General features: G+C 41.6%; 1 protein-coding gene across 2 annotated transcripts in view; it reads right to left on the minus strand.

Moving 5' to 3' along the window:
• LOC118430765 overlaps positions 1-17,876 on the minus strand; it is a 50,742-nt gene extending 32,866 nt beyond the window's left edge. The window contains exon 1 of one of the 2 annotated variants that reach the window (XM_035841786.1): positions 17,392-17,876. In XM_035841786.1, coding sequence (XP_035697679.1) covers positions 17,392-17,605 — 214 coding nt within the window. In that variant the 5' untranslated portion in view covers positions 17,606-17,876. The remainder of the gene's footprint in view (positions 1-17,391) is intronic. The other variant, XM_035841785.1, reaches the window with a different exon arrangement.
• Between the last annotated feature and the right edge of the window lie 1,800 nt (positions 17,877-19,676).

The following is a 19,676-nucleotide window of genomic DNA, read 5'->3' on the forward strand; positions in this document are numbered from 1 at the left end:
GGGTCAATTTGTGTGACACACGTGCCATTTTGTGTAACAGATATTTGACTTAATTTGCTGATAATGGCACTTTTTTTTGTGTGTAGAACCACATGATATAAAGGTGCAATATAGAGCCATATTACAACTTTGAAAGAGGGCGTAAGGTTTCATAATTGTTTAATTTACGTGTTTGATAAAGATCTTGAATACGTTTTGTGGTGTGTATGAGTGTGATTTTTATAGTAGTTGAAATACTAAGATGATAGGGGAAATCATTAAGGACAAAGTGAAAACAAACACAATCTTAACAGCGCACATAATTTCTTAAGGTAAATGATGGCCCACATTTCTGTAAAAGCACAGTGTCACTGCTTTACTGCTTCGCAAATGAATAAAAATAACCTCTTCACTGTTTACTTGTCAATGTTCTACTTGCACTGCCTGTAAACAAAGGCATACGTAGTACAAAGGGTTCCTCTAACAAAAACACTCTATTGGCAATGCTCGCAAACAAAAGTATATGTAACACAAACTGTTCCTCTGACACACCTGAAATGCGTTTGGAATGCAGTTAGCACCAGGTGCGTCAGGTATGCGGTCGGTAGACGTTGTGTGCGTCCGGAAAACGCCCAACATACGTACCCAATACGAATCTATTCGCAGTTCGCAGTACGGAAAATTTTGTTGCGCATTTCAGTTGCAATCATACGCATCTCATGCGAAATGAAAACGCTGAAGTCGTAATTCAAACGCCAGATGGGCTCGACGTACAATTTAATTTATTCCAAAATAATTCCAAATGTTGGGCGTTCGGCCGCGTATTGACCAAATTTCATGCGGAACTCACGCGCACTTGAAAATATACGCAGGTGTAAACCCACCTTAATGCCAATGTAAGGGGTGAACTCGAAACATTCTTTGAAGCCAAATCACAACTTATCAAATATTGGCTTAGACTACATAACCTTCCAAATGATAGAATAGTTTTAATAAAGTTTATAACGATATTGCTGTTGAACAGGAACATGACTGGGTTGTACACGTATAAGACATATTGTGCAGGCACGGTTTCCAAAATTTTTGGTTATCCCAGCTGTTGACGACATACATTTTGGAAACGTATTCAAAAAACGTCTGAAAGACACGTTTGTTTCTGGCTGAAGCCAACAGATAAAAAGCTATAGTAAGCTACAAACCTATTCCAGATTCAAAACAGAATTTTCTTTTGAAAAGTATCTTTCGTCAGTCCAAAACAAACCCCTTGTTGCTAACATAACCAAAATGCGAATCAGCGCACATTGAAGATAGAAAAAGGTCGTCATAGTAATGTACCAGACACTCAGAGACGCTGTCCTATATGCAAACATACTGTTGAAGATGAACTACACTTTCTTTTATCATGTGTCACATATACCGAGGAAAGACAGAAGCTTATGGATGTTATCTGTAGAAACACAAACATAACCTTACCAAAGACAAACTTAGAGACTTTCAATTTACTTATGTTATGTCATGTCCTGATGCAATTTCCCTGTACATAGGCCAATATATCTCTAACGCTCTTTCGAAACGAAAACGCATTATTTCTGATAGAAGCAATTTATGCTAACTTTGTGCTCTGTACATTGTCATTTAAGCCTTGACCATTACTGTAAAATGAACCACTCAGATAGAGCACTATACGTAGTCTTTAGTTATATAGAACTCTATGCTACTGTTACAAGCTGTTTGGTAGATATTAGTATGGGTTTCTTATGTATTTACTACTACTTAGAACTTGCCATACATTGTATCCACTACAATTGTTGAGCAATAAAGATTGATTGATTGATAGGATTGATTGCATAATGACCCCCCCCCCCCAAGTATGTTCTCTCTGTAGTAGTATGTGCTAGTATAGCCAGGTATACTACAGTTTGGTGTAAATATTACTGATAGCCAAGACTCGGTTAATCATCATCATCATCATCCTTTATTGATTTCAACATAGCAGACAAAATAGCAGCCTGAATAGCGTTGAAATTTACAACATAAAAACCGTATATATACAATAAGAAACAATATACTAAAGTAGTAAACAACATCTCCGACGTTAAGTAGCCATTGTTACTGCCTACATGTCTACAGTCTTGTTGTACAGCTTGATAGCTGTGTGCAGGAAAGAGTTCTGAAGTCTTTTAGTTCTAGCTGGGGGGATGGAGAAAGTGTTTTTGTTTCTCAGTGATCGTCCCGTGGCAGTTGATCTGGAAGGTGGAACCATGTCGTGTAGGGGATGGTCAACATCCAACATTTGTGTGAAAAGTTTGACAGCTGCATCCTCGCGTCGCGACTGGAGGGTGGGTAGGTCGGGCACATCGCGCCTGCCCGCTCGGCTGATGATCCGTAGAGCCCGCTGTTGGACTCTCTGCATTGCGCGTTCCTGTTCCTTGCTACAGCCTACAAGGAGGACATTACCGTACTCGAGGACTGGGCGCACGAGGGACACGTAGATGGTAACTAGGTCGGCGACACTGGTCCCTTGCTTTGCAAGTAGTCTCAAGAAGTGCAGTCTACGGGAGGCTTTAGTAACCATTGAGGTTACTTGTTCTTGCAGGGTGAGATTTTTGCAATAACTTCCGGGTCAGGGAGGAGAAGTGTGAACTAAGCTCATGAAACTGACGTGGAAGACTTCGTACATTTAAGTGAAACGTAGATAAAGAAGTGTTTTAGGAAGAGCATTATTGTAGTATTGAGAATTCAGAATTCCGTTGCAGTTTTCGAACGGGGCTTTTTTTTTAATTTTTCAACGTGATTTTTAACGTTGGCTAGATTTCTCGGCAAGATCCCTTTCCCGGCACAAGAGAACCTAGCCAACGTTAAAAATTGCGAACTCCTTTTAAGTATTTAGCTGGTTGGATGATGGAATATTTGTCTTTGTCTCGTAATACTTTGGCTACAACAGGGCGCGGTCGACCACCTTCTTGGAACCTACCGTTCTTGTGCGCTCTCTCAATCTCTATATTCAATGGATCCAGTTTCAGTTCTTCCTTCATGGTATTTCTCACCTTCTGTTCGCATTGGTTCCATTTTTCATCCTTCGCGTCCGGGACTCCATCAATCAGGATATTGTTCCTCCTAGACTGAATGTCAAGATAGTCTGCCAATAGTCCCACCTTGATTTGACTTATTCCGGTTTCAATGACCTTGACGTGTTGTTCATGGTCACGTTATGTAGCATTGGTATCGTCATATTGATCTGAGTGTAGTGCAGACTGTCCGTGCACTTGTGCGATACAATTAAAGTATATAAGGTATAAATGTAAGCTCAGATGAGAACGGCTGCTATCTTGGACCGTACCATTTACCGATCGTTGAAGATAATGAACTGTTCTGTACGAGAAACGTACAAATATTGGATTTTTGTTTAATGTTCTCAGTGCACGTTGAAGGGCCCATGGCATTATCACGGTGAGAGTTCTTCGAGCCGAGGAGCCCTTAGCTGCCAGATCTGTAGTGCCATCACGTAACTATACAGTCGATATTAATGGTACTTGGGTCTTTTTGTTCTCATTATCGATCTGAAGTGAATTAGCCGAATATTCTGCCACACATCTGCCAAAGCCATCGCCGCTTTAGCTAGAATACACGATAAAAGAAGTGTGTGTGATGTTATTGACATATAGCCACCAGCAAGCATGTGCCAAACTCTTCCTGCAGCAACCAGAACCTTTGGCAGACAACATAATAGAAGAAATAGAGTTCGATGATCTCATACCTTCGCCAAAGGATGTTAACCTTTAAAACCATACATATGCACATGAATGTTTCTCATTGAATATACAATATACAATCAAGGTCCCATTTGCATATACTATCTGTATCTGTATCTGTATCAGTATTAGTTGATCATCTTCTCAACTAAAAAAAAACAAAGTATGAAAATCTTATTTTACAAAAAAATGTAGCATTGTATCATTGAATAATGAATGAATGAACTTTATTGCGCGACATTTGTACATGGTACAATTGTAAGGCAACAGGTACTCGTCTAAGGTCTATAACTACATACATATATAGTACAGGAATGTGAACATAAATGGCGTATTGACATAGCGTAATATGCAAGTTAAACAAGTCGGTCTGTTACTGTACAATAGATTCTCTCTATTTTAGTGCATTACATATGTATTGGCCTAAATACGAAGATATGTAGTCTGGACATGACATAAGTAGATTGAAAGTACATGTGTTTGTCTTGTGTTTGTGTTTACATGTGTTTGTAAAGGTGTGCTAGATTTACATGTGATCATATCCAATAATTTTTGTCTATCTGCGCTATATGTAGGGCATGTCATTAGAAAATGATACTCATCTTCAACACCATCTTTACATGAAGTGCATTGCCTCTGGTTGGCTGGTACATTACGGTACCGATCTTTTTCTATTTCCAAACAGTGTGAACTGGTTCTTAATTTGGTTATGTTAACAGCAAAAGCTTTATTACGAATTGACGAAAGGTAATTTTCAAGAATGAAGTGACTTTTGATTTGGGAATAGGTTTTTAGTTTATTACAACTGTTTATTTCTTGTCACCAGCATGTGTCTTTTAAAAGTTCTTTGAATATGTTACCAAAGTGTTTGGCATCAACCGCAGGGCTAAGCCAAACACTTTGGAAACCATGCCAGCACAAAATATCTTGAACATGGACAGTCCAGTCTAGTTCTTGTTCAACCGCTGTGTCATATGCCTTCTTTACAATTCTATCATTGGGTAGGGTACGTTGTGTTTACATGTCAATATATAATGCCAAATGGAAACATTCCTAATTCACCTCTGATGGCAGCATTTACAGAGCCTCTAGGGACACATTCAACATGAGCCCTAATTTGCATGATTGATTTTTGGAAATGTATTCTGCATTTACATTGATAGACTTCTAAAAGAGAAACAAGCTTAGAATTCCCGAATTTGCATGATTAACATCTAATTCTGTCATCACACACACACACACAAACACACACACACACACGCACACGGCCACTTGATTACAGTGACGGTTACGTGGTTACAGTAACGGTTACTTGGTTACAGTAACGGTTACGTGGTTATAGTAACGGTAACTTGGTTACAGTAACGGTTACGTGGTTACAGTAACAGTACCTTGGTTACAGTAACGGTTACGTGGTTATAGTAACGGTAACTTGGTTACAGTAACGGTTACGTAGTTACATGTTTGGGATGCAGATCGCATCATGTGGTAGCCTTGGTACCATCCGGATAGTAGTTCGCTCCTATGTTCGCTTCTACTAGAAACAGCACTATAAAATAGTACGTGAATGTCAAAGCTAGAAGCGACTCTATGTAGTACACAATGAACGCTGGAGCGAACTACTTTCCGTATGGTACCCAGGCTAATTATGTGGCTAAAACAAGTCTGAATTTTTGAAAGCTGTTATTCATAACTTCTAAAAAAAATAGATTTCTAGGTCTACACTTCAGACCAATCTTATAAGATAGACTGTCTTCTGCGTTAAGGCGTGTGCAACGAGAAAGATCGTAGCACAAGTTCTACTCAATACAGATTGGTCTGGAAAACTGAACAAGAGCAAGAAGGTTTCAGACTACTTGGTTATCGTTACAAATAACCACCCTTGCTGCATATAGCGCACAACACAGCAAACAATCAAGCCAAAATGATGTTCCAGGTCACCTCCACAATCGTAAGCGTAGTTAAGTCTCTTGATTAGAGAAGGAGGCAATCTAAAAGCTGCCTGCTGCGCTCAGTCATATTAGGCCTAGCATAAAATATTGTGTTTCATGTAAGGGTAGGTCGGTAGAGATTGTCATCATTCTGTTTTATCTCGGTCGAAATGAGCCAACAAATACAGATGAGCAATATGAAACTCAAATGCACCAAACATCGTTGTCTATAACATCATATTGTAATTGTACAGATTTACATTGTACAATAACAAGTGAACAAGGAGGTACAATGTTTACTGCACCTTCTTGCATCAACGTCTCAAAGCTTTGAATTGTAAACAGAGTACGTGTAAAATAATGGAAGTCTATTTTGAATTTCGTGACCAAGATGTCAAATTGAACATTTTTAGCCATTTGCCAACAGCCAAGAAAGTCGGGTGGCCGTAGGTTTTACTACTGCCAGTTGGGTAAGCGGAAACGGCACGACATTTTCCCCACGTCCTTATCATGCGTAATGATGACGTCAGACCCAGGGCTCCTGACTTTTTTTCAAGAGGAGTAAAAAAATATTAACATGAGGGTTTTACAACCTGCAACTTCTGATCCACTGGCCACGTGTTCTCCCTGCGTAACATGACGTCACAGAATACTCCGTCATGAAGACTGAAGTTGGAAAGTCTGTGTGAGTCCAATGCTTATGTTTATGTAACGTAATATTGATGAACTTTCAAGTTATGATTGAGTCTAAATGGACTGGCGTTCAGTTGGATTAGACTCTATAAGACCTCATAAATTTGGTCTACAATCTCATGGCACTAATTTCAGTCTAATCCGACCGCCATCTCTGATCGCTTGGATCCGAGGTCAGGAGTGTATGGAAAGTGATGGACAACTATGGATTTTAAACAAAACAAGTGACCGTAGGTAACATAGTCTGTGACGTCGGTTTGGTATTTTGTTGGTTGTTATGGTCTCATAACACAGTAATTATCCGCGACCCCCGTCCCCAAAAGTAGTTCGGGTTAAAATAGTGCATCGCGGTACTTGCAAAGGCCGTATTTATTCTTCCGTGCACGACAGCGAGGTGGAATCTGTGGTGAATAGTAGAGGAATACATCGGCGTTCATACTGTATAAGTTGGATTACGTCGCTTTTTCGGCCGGCGGGAATTTGCGCCTTGATATGTTACCGGCACTTCCTGTTCGCCGCCTGCAGTTCCATGACCTCCGCTGGGGGTGAAATCAAAGTGTCTGTTATAGAAAAACGAGCCGGCAAATCTATGCTCATCTTCAGATATTTTGTAGCTTGTACCCTCAACTTCAACATACTAAATTCTTGTGAATTGTATCTGCACCCTACTATAGGTTTTGAGTCGTCGAACCACCTCACTTTGGGGTCCTTAACCATGTAAATCCCCATACCCGAAAAACTGTGTTCTGAGACCTTCATCCACAGCGTGAATTCCCCAGGGACGGACAAGCACATTAAATTTGACCGATATGTTGGTAATTGACCTCGGCTGACTTGAACTGTAACATTTTTGTTACCGTCTGACCCGCCGTTACCATGGCAACGGCCGCCTAGACCGTTCCCTATGCTTAAGTATAGGACTTAGTGCGGTCTAAAGCCCGCTCGACTCCCCCCCCCCCTTTTTCCGCCCTAAAAAAGACAAACCCCCAACCCCAATCACTCAGAACGGTAGAATGTGGTCTGGCAAGCTTCTTATAACAGAAAAAGTCAACCAGAATGTCAAGTTTGTTGAGATAATGAGACCAATTGGCGGCCCCTCAGATAGTCCTTGTACAGTGCCGACACCTGTGCTAGGCGCCAAAGTGCAAAGTTGGCCATATCTCAGGAACCATTTGGATTTCTGCTCTAAAATTTGGTCCGGTTTTGTATCTTGACAAGTTTTATTGTATGAACGTAAAGAAATCCAAGGTCAAGTTGGCTTAAGGTCTCATAACACAGTAATTATCCGCGACCCCCGTCCCCAAAAGTAGTTCGGGTTAAAATAGTGCATCGCGGTACTTGCAAAGGCCGTATCTATTCTTCCGTGCACGACAGCGAGGTGGAATCTGTGGTGAATAGTAGAGGAATACATCGGCGTTCATACTGTATAAGTTGGATTACGTCGCTTTTTCGGCCGGCGGGAATTTGCGCCTTGATATGTTACCGGCACTTCCTGTTCGCCGCCTGCAGTTCCATGACCTCCGCTGGGGGTCAAATCAAAGTGTCTGTTATAGAAAAACGAGCCGGCAAATCTATGCTCATCTTCAGATATTTTGTAGCTTGTACCCTCAACTTCAACATACTAAATTCTTGTGAATTGTATCTGCACCCTACTATAGGTTTTGAGTCGTCGAACCACCTCACTTTGGGGTCCTTAACCATGTAAATCCCCATACCCGAAAAACTGTGTTCTGAGACCTTCATCCACAGCGTGAATTCCCCAGGGACGGACAAGCACATTAAATTTGACCGATATGTTGGTAATTGACCTCGGCTGACTTGAACTGTAACATTTTTGTTACCGTCTGACCCGCCGTTACCATGGCAACGGCCGCCTAGACCGTTCCCTATGCTTAAGTATAGGACTTAGTGCGGTCTAAAGCCCGCTCGACTCCCCCCCCCCCTTTTTCCGCCCTAAAAAAGACAAACCCCCAACCCCAATCACTCAGAACGGTAGAATGTGGTCTGGCAAGCTTCTTATAACAGAAAAAGTCAACCAGAATGTCAAGTTTGTTGAGATAATGAGACCAATTGGCGGCCCCTCAGATAGTCCTTGTACAGTGCCGACACCTGTGCTAGGCGCCAAAGTGCAAAGTTGGCCATATCTCAGGAACCATTTGGATTTCTGCTGTAAAATTTGGTACGGTTTTGTATCTTGACTAGTTTTATTGTATGAACGTAAAGAAATCCAAGGTCAAGTTGGCTTAAGGTCTCATAACACAGTAATTATCCGCGACCCCCGTCCCCAAAAGTAGTTCGGGTTAAAATAGTGCATCGCGGTACTTGCAAAGGCCGTATTTATTCTTCCGTGCACGACAGCGAGGTGGAATCTGTGGTGAATAGTAGAGGAATACATCGGCGTTCATACTGTATAAGTTGGATTACGTCGCTTTTTCGGCCGGCGGGAATTTGCGCCTTGATATGTTACCGGCACTTCCTGTTCGCCGCCTGCAGTTCCATGACCTCCGCTGGGGGTGAAATCAAAGTGTCTGTTATAGAAAAACGAGCCGGCAAATCTATGCTCATCTTCAGATATTTTGTAGCTTGTACCCTCAACTTCAACATACTAAATTCTTGTGAATTGTATCTGCACCCTACTATAGGTTTTGAGTCGTCGAACCACCTCACTTTGGGGTCCTTAACCATGTAAATCCCCATACCCGAAAAACTGTGTTCTGAGACCTTCATCCACAGCGTGAATTCCCCAGGGACGGACAAGCACATTAAATTTGACCGATATGTTGGTAATTGACCTCGGCTGACTTGAACTGTAACATTTTTGTTACCGTCTGACCCGCCGTTACCATGGCAACGGCCGCCTAGACCGTTCCCTATGCTTAAGTATAGGACTTAGTGCGGTCTAAAGCCCGCTCGACTCCCCCCCCCCCTTTTTCCGCCCTAAAAAAGACAAACCCCCAACCCCAATCACTCAGAACGGTAGAATGTGGTCTGGCAAGCTTCTTATAACAGAAAAAGTCAACCAGAATGTCAAGTTTGTTGAGATAATGAGACCAATTGGCGGCCCCTCAGATAGTCCTTGTACAGTGCCGACACCTGTGCTAGGCGCCAAAGTGCAAAGTTGGCCATATCTCAGGAACCATTTGGATTTCTGCTCTAAAATTTGGTCCGGTTTTGTATCTTGACAAGTTTTATTGTATGAACGTAAAGAAATCCAAGGTCAAGTTGGCTTAAGGTCTCATAACACAGTAATTATCCGCGACCCCCGTCCCCAAAAGTAGTTCGGGTTAAAATAGTGCATCGCGGTACTTGCAAAGGCCGTATCTATTCTTCCGTGCACGACAGCGAGGTGGAATCTGTGGTGAATAGTAGAGGAATACATCGGCGTTCATACTGTATAAGTTGGATTACGTCGCTTTTTCGGCCGGCGGGAATTTGCGCCTTGATATGTTACCGGCACTTCCTGTTCGCCGCCTGCAGTTCCATGACCTCCGCTGGGGGTCAAATCAAAGTGTCTGTTATAGAAAAACGAGCCGGCAAATCTATGCTCATCTTCAGATATTTTGTAGCTTGTACCCTCAACTTCAACATACTAAATTCTTGTGAATTGTATCTGCACCCTACTATAGGTTTTGAGTCGTCGAACCACCTCACTTTGGGGTCCTTAACCATGTAAATCCCCATACCCGAAAAACTGTGTTCTGAGACCTTCATCCACAGCGTGAATTCCCCAGGGACGGACAAGCACATTAAATTTGACCGATATGTTGGTAATTGACCTCGGCTGACTTGAACTGTAACATTTTTGTTACCGTCTGACCCGCCGTTACCATGGCAACGGCCGCCTAGACCGTTCCCTATGCTTAAGTATAGGACTTAGTGCGGTCTAAAGCCCGCTCGACTCCCCCCCCCCCCCTTTTTCCGCCCTAAAAAAGACAAACCCCCAACCCCAATCACTCAGAACGGTAGAATGTGGTCTGGCAAGCTCCTTATAACAGAAAAAGTCAACCAGAATATCAAGTTTGTTGAGATAATGAGACCAATTAGCGGCCCCTCAGATAGTCCTTGTACAGTGCCGACACCTGTGCTAGGCGCCAAAGTGCAAAGTTGGCCATATCTCAGGAACCATTTGGATTTCTGCTGTAAAATTTGGTACGGTTTTGTATCTTGACTAGTTTTATTGTATGAACGTAAAGAAATCCAAGGTCAAGTTGGCTTAAGGTCTCATAACACAGTAATTATCCGCGACCCCCGTCCCCAAAAGTAGTTCGGGTTAAAATAGTGCATCGCGGTACTTGCAAAGGCCGTATTTATTCTTCCGTGCACGACAGCGAGGTGGAATCTGTGGTGAATAGTAGAGGAATACATCGGCGTTCATACTGTATAAGTTGGATTACGTCGCTTTTTCGGCCGGCGGGAATTTGCGCCTTGATATGTTACCGGCACTTCCTGTTCGCCGCCTGCAGTTCCATGACCTCCGCTGGGGGTGAAATCAAAGTGTCTGTTATAGAAAAACGAGCCGGCAAATCTATGCTCATCTTCAGATATTTTGTAGCTCCTACCCTCAACTTCAACATACTAAATTCTTGTGAATTGTATCTGCACCCTACTATAGGTTTTGAGTCGTCGAACCTACTCACTTTGTGGGTCCTTAACCATGTAAATCCTCCATACCGAAAAACTGTGTTCTGAGACCTTATGTTCTGTTTGCTTGTTATAGGGTCCACGTCCCCATTATAACGAAGAGAGCAAACACTACCTATTGAGCAACGCGAATTGTAATATGTTGCGGCAACTTTCCAACGACTTTACACCTTATAACCATAAAGGCATATGACTACCAACCACGCAAATTATTTTTTACTATAATATGTGATCCCAACCTCAATAATAAAGGCACAATGCGGGGAAAACAGAATAGTGCAAGAAAAATCAGTTACGTACTATTAACTGTAGTGCCAGGCATAAAGTAATATTCAACACGCGGAATTCAGCGTCACACAAAAGACCTAAAAGTCAACTCACAGCCACACTGTAAAGGAGATCGGACAAGAGACTGATGTACAAGTATATATGAAGACAGCATTATCATAATAAAGGTACCAACCATGTTAATTTAAAACGTAAATGGCGATTGGCCCGCAGCTACTTAGAATTACCGTAAATAGGTGATACTGTCATATTCAAAGTAGATTGATGTTATAAAACATATCATGACCAGCTGGTCGCAGCTGTTGACAACATGCACAGCTGGTCACAGCTGGCCACAGCTGGTCACAGCTGGTCACAGATGTTGACAAATTTTGAGCAACTTGGGTGAATGGTAAAATAAATATCCAACATATTTTGAGAAAGGTGAATAACTGTCAAAGCGCGGCCCAGAACCGAAACACACCGCCAAAACAAACCCACGTGCATCATCGACAACCTCAGTGTACATAGCGGACCTGCCAAACCACATACGATTCACACAGAGAACATACAGATACAAATACGACCGCGCGTAAACGTGATAAAACGACAACAGAAATATGCAAATACAGATGAAAACGCGCGTAAAATTGATGTACATATCACGCATCTGCTTGAACAAGCAGACTTGGACCAATACATCGTGAAACGTACAAATTCAAGGGGTGATATCTGACATTATTACATCCATAATGAAAGCAACTAGCGCGACAAAAAACACCGTGCGTCATCGTCTAACACTGTGCAGAGAACCTGCCAAACCACAAACGTATGCGACAAAAAAAAAACAACGGAAACCACAGATACAAGTGCAAGAAAACATGACGCATCTGCTTGCAATATTTCATTATGGCAAGACTCACACAAAGCGGCTCTGGACCAAAACACCACAAGACGAACAAATTGTAGGGGTGATATTTACCACAAGATGAAGAAATTGTAGGGGTAATTTTTTTTATACATCCATAATAAAACCAGCAGCCGCGAAAAAAAAAAAACCTGCGTCATCGTCAACCTCATTGCAAAGTACTTGCCAAACAGCGTACGTATGCGACAACGGGAACATGCAGATAAAGATGCGAACGGGAATTACTTTGACGATCCTATAAAACCACGCATCTGCTTGGTATATTTTATCATGGCAAGGCTCAAACAAAGCGGCCCTGGACCAAAACACCACAAGACGAATAAATTGTAGGGGTGCTATTTTTATACATCCATAATAAAACCAGCAGCCGCGAAAGAAAACAACGTGCATCATCTTCAACCTCAGTGAAGAGGACCTGCCAAACAACGTAGGTATGGGACAACGGGAACATGCAAATACAGATGCGAACGCGAATAACTTTGACGATCCGATGAAACCACGCATCTGCTTGACAATGTCCGATTACATCATGACCCACATGCAGGAGATCTGGACCAAAACACCGCAAGAAGAACAAATTGTAGGGGTGCTATTTTTATACATCCATAATAAAACCAGCAGCCGCGAAAAAAAACAAAACATGCATCATCGTCAACCTCAGTGCAGAGGTCCTGCCAAGCAACGTAGGTATGGGACAACGGGAACATGCAAATACAGATGCGAACGCGAATAAATTTTACGATCAGATAAAACCACGCATCTGCTTGACAATATCTGGTTACATGATGACCCACATGCAAAGGATCTGGACCAAAACACCGCAAGAAGAACAAATTGTAGGGGTGCTATTTTTATAACATCCCTAATAAAACCACTTGCCGCAAAAAAAAATCATGTGCATCATCGTCAACCCCAGTACAGAGGACCTGCCAAACCACATAGAATTCAGACAATGGGAACATATAGATACAGCTGCGAACGCGCGAAAACCTGACAAAACTAAAAGTCTGTCGACCAGAGGTTCTGGTCACAGACTAATTAGTTGTGATCTTGTATAAGGAACACTAAGCTATTTAGACTTTATGTATTATTCACCAAACCATTAGGACAAGATAGTAAATTAATTATATTACTATTCTAGAAATGGTCGGTTGGCTTTTATAATATGACATATAAAATGACTCTAATTTGCATCATCATCATCATCATCATTCTTCCTCATTCTTCCTACGACCCTAATTTGCATAATGACTGATTATTCTGAGTTGTACTGTAAATGATCGGAATGTCAACATTGTGGCCTGTGTAAGCTAGTTTAAGGTGTACATAAAAATATAAGCAAAGATTATATAGATGTGGAAGTCATTTGCATAATCATTTGCATAATCATGAATGTTTCATGGCGATATGAGGTCTCCGAACTGTCGTTTTAGGTATATATGCTCGGACTCGAGGATTTAATGGTGAGCATCTTTGATACGATCACAGACCTATAGATCTGACTCACTATCTAGGAGTGGACATAACACCTTCAGGATCTTTTAGTCGAGCCATAAAACAGTTGAGATTGAAAGCATTACGGGCCTCGTTCAAATTGAAATCATTTTTATCATCTAATTCCAACACCTTGATTTCCCTAGCTATTAATCTGTTTAACAGTCTGGTTAAACCAATCCTACTTTATTGTAGTGAGATCACTGGAATAAATGCACACTGCAGAGATTTAATATTCAAAGGGATTCCGCAATGTCAAAATGAAACGACCAGAACATCTATAGCCACAGTCCTCAGCCCGATATTGGGATCAGAAGTTGACATACTTAGAGTCTCTCGTATGGGAAATATATCAGAAGCCTCGACTATTTATACTCGTCCCATTCTTGTTCGATTCAAGAAATACAGTGACAAACTGAACGTGATATACTAGTCAGACACTTTGTTTAGGAACCAGAATATAACAATAGAACAGCCAAAAATCTCATATGAAACACCTGACTTAGAATACGTTCTCTTAAATTTCTGCAAAATTTTACTTCGTGTACCGAAAAGCTCTGTCAATGCCGCCGTAAGAGGTGAATTAGGAATATTTCCTCTATTCGTTGACAGTCAAACACATCTGATTAAATACTGGCTAAGATTGCATACTCTACCAAATGATAGGATTGTTAAAAAGGCTTACGACACTTCAGTCGAAGAAGAACATGACTGGGCTACTCACGTTCAGGACATTTTATGCCGACATGGGTTCCAAAATGTTTGGCTCAACCCTGCTGTTAATGCCAAACATTTTGGGAACATATTCAAAGAGCGTCTAAAAGACACGTTTCTTTCTGGCTGGAGGGAAAAGCTCAAAAGCACCAACAAACTAAAAACATATTCGAAAATCAAAAAACACTTTGGTATGGAAGAATACCTCAAATCAATTCATAATAGACCATTTAGATACAGCATTACAAAATTGAGAATAAGTGCACATTGTTTAGAAATCGAAAAAGGTCGTCACCGTAACACACCAGCCACTCAGAGACTGTGTCCTACATGTCATGAAGATATAGAAGATGAATTCCACTTTGTTATGAAATGTCCTACTTACAGTAAAGTGAGAGAAACATTGTTTAAGAATATTAGAACTAAAACACACATCTCTCTCGCTGGTACAGAAAGCGATATTTTCCATGTATTGCTCTCATGTTCAACTCATATATCTGTCTACGTAGGCCAGTTTCTTTATAATGTATTCCAAATGCGAGACCAGATTAATCATACATAACTGTACTGTTATCGATAATGTTTTTTTTGTTGTTTTGTATGTAGCCTCTTAGTACTATTGTCTGTATAGCTATTAGTTGCCATACATTGTACCCTGTGCGATTGTTGAGCAATAAAATTCATTCATTACCTCCATGAAATGTCATGGAATGGAGGTTATATTTTCTGTTATGTGTCTCTGTCTGTGTAGATGATTACTCAAGAACGGCTGGATGAATTGGTTTCATACTTGTTGTGTTGGTGGAGTGTGATGAAAGCTCGAATCGATGAGATTTTGGGAGCCGTATCTGTCGTTATAATCGATGTAATAATATCAGAAATCACCCCTATATTTGAGATATATTGGTACAGGCATCGTGCTTTATGTGTTTGTTAATGGGCTTAGCTCCAAGCAGATGGTGAGGTGACAGCTGTTTGGGAAACCCCGAGTTTTTTTATTATATATGATAATTAGTTTTATTTATGTCTGCTTAGGATATCATGGAGATGTGAAGCGTAAGTATAATTGTAAGAAGTTGAGGTACATTTAACGATGAATGTCTCACATACTGTACTGCTGATTTGAGTGACATGGTGATTAAAATGCCATTAGGTCCTCTCATCTGGGTTGGGTGTCAGAAGTTTTATGGGCGATACAGATGTTCTGATTTTGTTCTGTTCTGACGATAAGGGACAGTTGTTAGTTGTCTCTTTCGTAGCCAATGGTACTTGTTTTTTAGCAGACGGGGTTGGCGCCAAGTATTCATCTTACAGTTGGTGTAGGGCTGTCAGAGGAAAGTGTGCATCTCGTTTTTGTACCGTGTGAACAGCTGATGTTATGACATATTGGTGGAAAATCAAATCACCATCTGACTAAAGTTGGCCGCATCCCTTCTTCTTTCTGAGTTTCCCAACTTCCTCCCACCACACAGCCCTGGTGTAAACACCATTCATGCAGAAAGTTGTCTAGCTTGCCGGCGAGCTTAATGGTATAGCTTAATAGTATATTCCAGTAGCTTGAAACAAAGCTAGAGCATTTTTGCAAAAAAAGTGGCCTTACTAGTAATTTATCGCCGTTATATCCCATGATTAAGCATGAAGGCATACTTGACCCTAGTACCATACATATTTATTCTTTGTTTCGCACAGATAGAAATATTACATGCAGACGTTTAGGCAAAAATGTTTGGATTCTTCTTCTTCTTATAATTATTGCTTATATGACCACCGTCATCTTGTTGATGTTTCTGCTGGTGATGGTTGCTATTAGGAAGGACGCGTACACACCTTATGGCAGCTAAATTATAACAAAACAATAACTGACCAATAAACGTAAGTAATATGTACGAAAATAACAAATACCTAACTGATCACAGAAACATTAGCAATTAAATGTGCAAGAAAAACAAGTCGTTGTGAATGCACCCTCATGCGCTCGTCAGTACTGACTTATATTTTGACCACCACCCCTCCCCCATAGACTTTCATCGCCGCAGTCGGAGACAGTCAGTGGTTCGGCGTTTAAATCCGGGGTCACGAACTGCACGTCATGTACCCTGCACGGCAGGTTCAGTCCGCTCCGGAGAATAACAAAATCCCGGCTAATTTGCCCACATGTACAAGTGACGGAAGAAAGACAGTCAGGAACGCTCTCCTAACTAGGTCAAATTCGGTAAGCAAGTATGCTTTCACAATTTGATGCCATGTGTGGATTTACAGTTTTGTTTCCAGCAAAAAAACTATCGGCTCGTTTACGTCTGTCATGTTGAGATGGCGCCCAGATGGTACTGTAGCGCTTAATTACGCAGCCGCGGTACTCGTATGGCGATCTAAATCATTGTACCGCCGCTAGCCTCCGTTCTGAACTTCTGAGTTGAATCCTCACCAAGGCAAATACGCAGATACAGTCTTGTACGATTATAATCAGTACATGGCGATGCTAGCACAGCTTTGTCGTACCTTCTGAAAGCTGAGCAAAATGCTACAGGTTGTCGCATTTGTGTGCACAAGAGAAACGACTTCGAGGGGAATTTGGTTCAGTCTGAACATGTATGAGAATGTAAATACGGCATGGATTTAACAGAACATGCCTTTTTGTTGCTCATTTTAACACACAGTAGTAGCAGTTGTCATACACGATACATTAATGGCGTAAAGATGAAGACAGGTCTACGAACTGCTGTTTTCCTTGTTTAGAATACATTAGGTTAATGTGACTGATACGTAATACGGACAGAAGTTGAGAAAAGAAAAATGTAATATGGCAAAAATGGAAAACAAAATATAGAACTAGAAATATTGATGACTACACCTCAACATGTTTCGAGGTTTGATTTGTAGTCTACGACCCCTCATGCTTTAAGCCCACTCGAATCTCCTGGGCAGTTCTAACACTACCGGTATGTCATATGAACACAGTTGTCAGTAACAACACTGTATAGGAGTGCCTTACCTGCATCATGAAGGCACGTTCTGGCACGCACGCACACAGACAACACTACCATCACCATCAGCCGTACCAGGCAGGCCGGTGGTACGAAGTGTGCTGCCATGTTGGTTGTTGTTGTTCCCTGATTCAGCTGCCTGTGCGGCTGCAGCAGTCTTGTCCTGAGGGAAGCAGGCCCTGATAACGCTCCGTGTGATGAAGACGTGTGATTACTCCGCATGCACGTCACCCAACAAGCCCACTTCAGTCTAATTGGCCGCGGGGAGCCAGCCGCACGCACAACGCCGGCTACTTTGCTGTGCTTCACACGTTTCCAGGACGATAAATGCAAACACCCGCTTTGCCTTCGATCCTAGCGACTAGCGTCGTGCCGTTTCGCTGTCAGGCAAAATAAGCTGAGAAGGCGGGGAGACACTGTGCCTCGGAGCCGCGGTGGATTGAGAAATTCCTGGTATCTAGATCGCAGTAACAGGATAAACTTAACGTCTGCGTCGATCCATTATTCAGTTCTAAAGCTTGGCAATGGTTTGGTCCATATACAATACCAAGCTAAATCATGTCTAATATTCGTGGTGAAAGGAATCCTTGTAAATAAGGTAATGTGAGATAGATCTTTGCCTTAGGCGTTAACACAACACAATGGCGCGAATTCATGATTTATTTGTACATGCTGGGATGTGGTCGTTAAAGGAAGCAGAACACAGTATTTCTCCTATAGGATTTACACAAAATGACTTACAGTGACGCGGTTAAAACAAGAGTTCGTAGACCTCACACCTCCGTAAGATGTTTAGAGTTTTAGTAAACTTATCATTCATCTTGTTATTACTATGGAATAAGCACATTCTATTTCGATTGATGGTCCTCTCTACCTAAATTACACATTTTATGTATATGTGGAAGTCATTTTCTTTTGCTTCCATTTTAGCATTTCATCACGAAAAGACTTCCACAGTTACAAAATCCATGGTTTGTGATGTTCACACGTCTCCTATCATTTACCTATAAGGAAACTGAATATTTTCACAGTATATCCAGAGCTTCATAAGTTATGCTGACCACAAATAACAGACACACCATCCATAATCCGGTTTTGCACAAAGGTGATTATACTATAGGTGCTCGAAAGAAGGACGAAAAGCGAAAATGTTATCATTGTCATTGAATGGGTGGGTCGACTACCCTCTCTTGGCGGCCAGGGGCTGAATTGCAAGGAGCTTATGATAGACAGGGTTAAATTGCAACGGTCTGGAGCGGCTGTCATTCGGCACTAGCTCAAGTAACCTTAATGCGGCAGTAATTGCCCCAGCCGTGGCTATAGAGCTGTTTGATAAATGTGTTGGGTTCTTTAACATGCTCGAGGTGAGGCTCTTCTAAAACAAGGGACCTGTATTTAGCGTTCTATCCGAGGGACGGCCTAAACCGAAGTTAGGTACTAATTTAAGCGCGAATGAAGTGAGGAAAGCCGTGTAACGTGTTTTTCCGATGGGCACAAGGTCAGTGGCATATCAACGGATTTCAACCAAGGACTTCTGGCTTACGGGCCAAACACCCCCGCCGTTACGCCACACAACCCCACAAATATCGGAGTTTAGTGTAACGTTATAATCTTTAAAATAATTTAAACAAAAGGCGGTTTTGAGGCCAACGGAACTGAGAATGGTGGAACCATGAAACTAAGTTGCACGTAGACTAAACATAGAAATGATATTTTCAACAAAATCTACTACATCCCCTCATCTTCGGTATTATGTAATGGTTAACTTATGAGCGGGCCAAAATTTCGGTGTATAACTTGTGCACAGAAAACGTGGCCAAGGCCATCAGTTAACTGATTAAGTCCATGGAGAAATTTTCTATTCAAAAGTACACAGAACTGACAACAGCTTTCGAAAAGGTGAAGGCTACAATCTATTTCTGACCTGAGAAAGGACAGTGAAAATGTTTAGTCACTCATCAATATGATGTAAATGAACCTGTGTCCCCAAACTAAAGCTCACCCAGTACGACCTCATTTTGGTGCGTAATTCAGTTCCAGTCCCGGAGACGCAACAGTTCCCGCCGCATGATTACATTATGAACGGATTTGAATCTGTTAAGGACTGCAGTACAATCTTGTTGAGTGAAAGCCAATACGACTATGACGGCAGCAATGACCTTTCGTTTGGCGTCCTGCTAAGCAGTTGTCGTATAAGGGTATCAGTGTTACTCGCCTTCTCCTATTAATGTTATCTATTTATTTCACTTCACATATTACAATCTGTAAGGAACTGACAACAAAAACTCCACCT

The sequence above is a fragment of the Branchiostoma floridae genome, chromosome 14, assembly GCF_000003815.2.
Source record: "Branchiostoma floridae strain S238N-H82 chromosome 14, Bfl_VNyyK, whole genome shotgun sequence".
NCBI lineage: Eukaryota > Metazoa > Chordata > Leptocardii > Amphioxiformes > Branchiostomatidae > Branchiostoma > Branchiostoma floridae.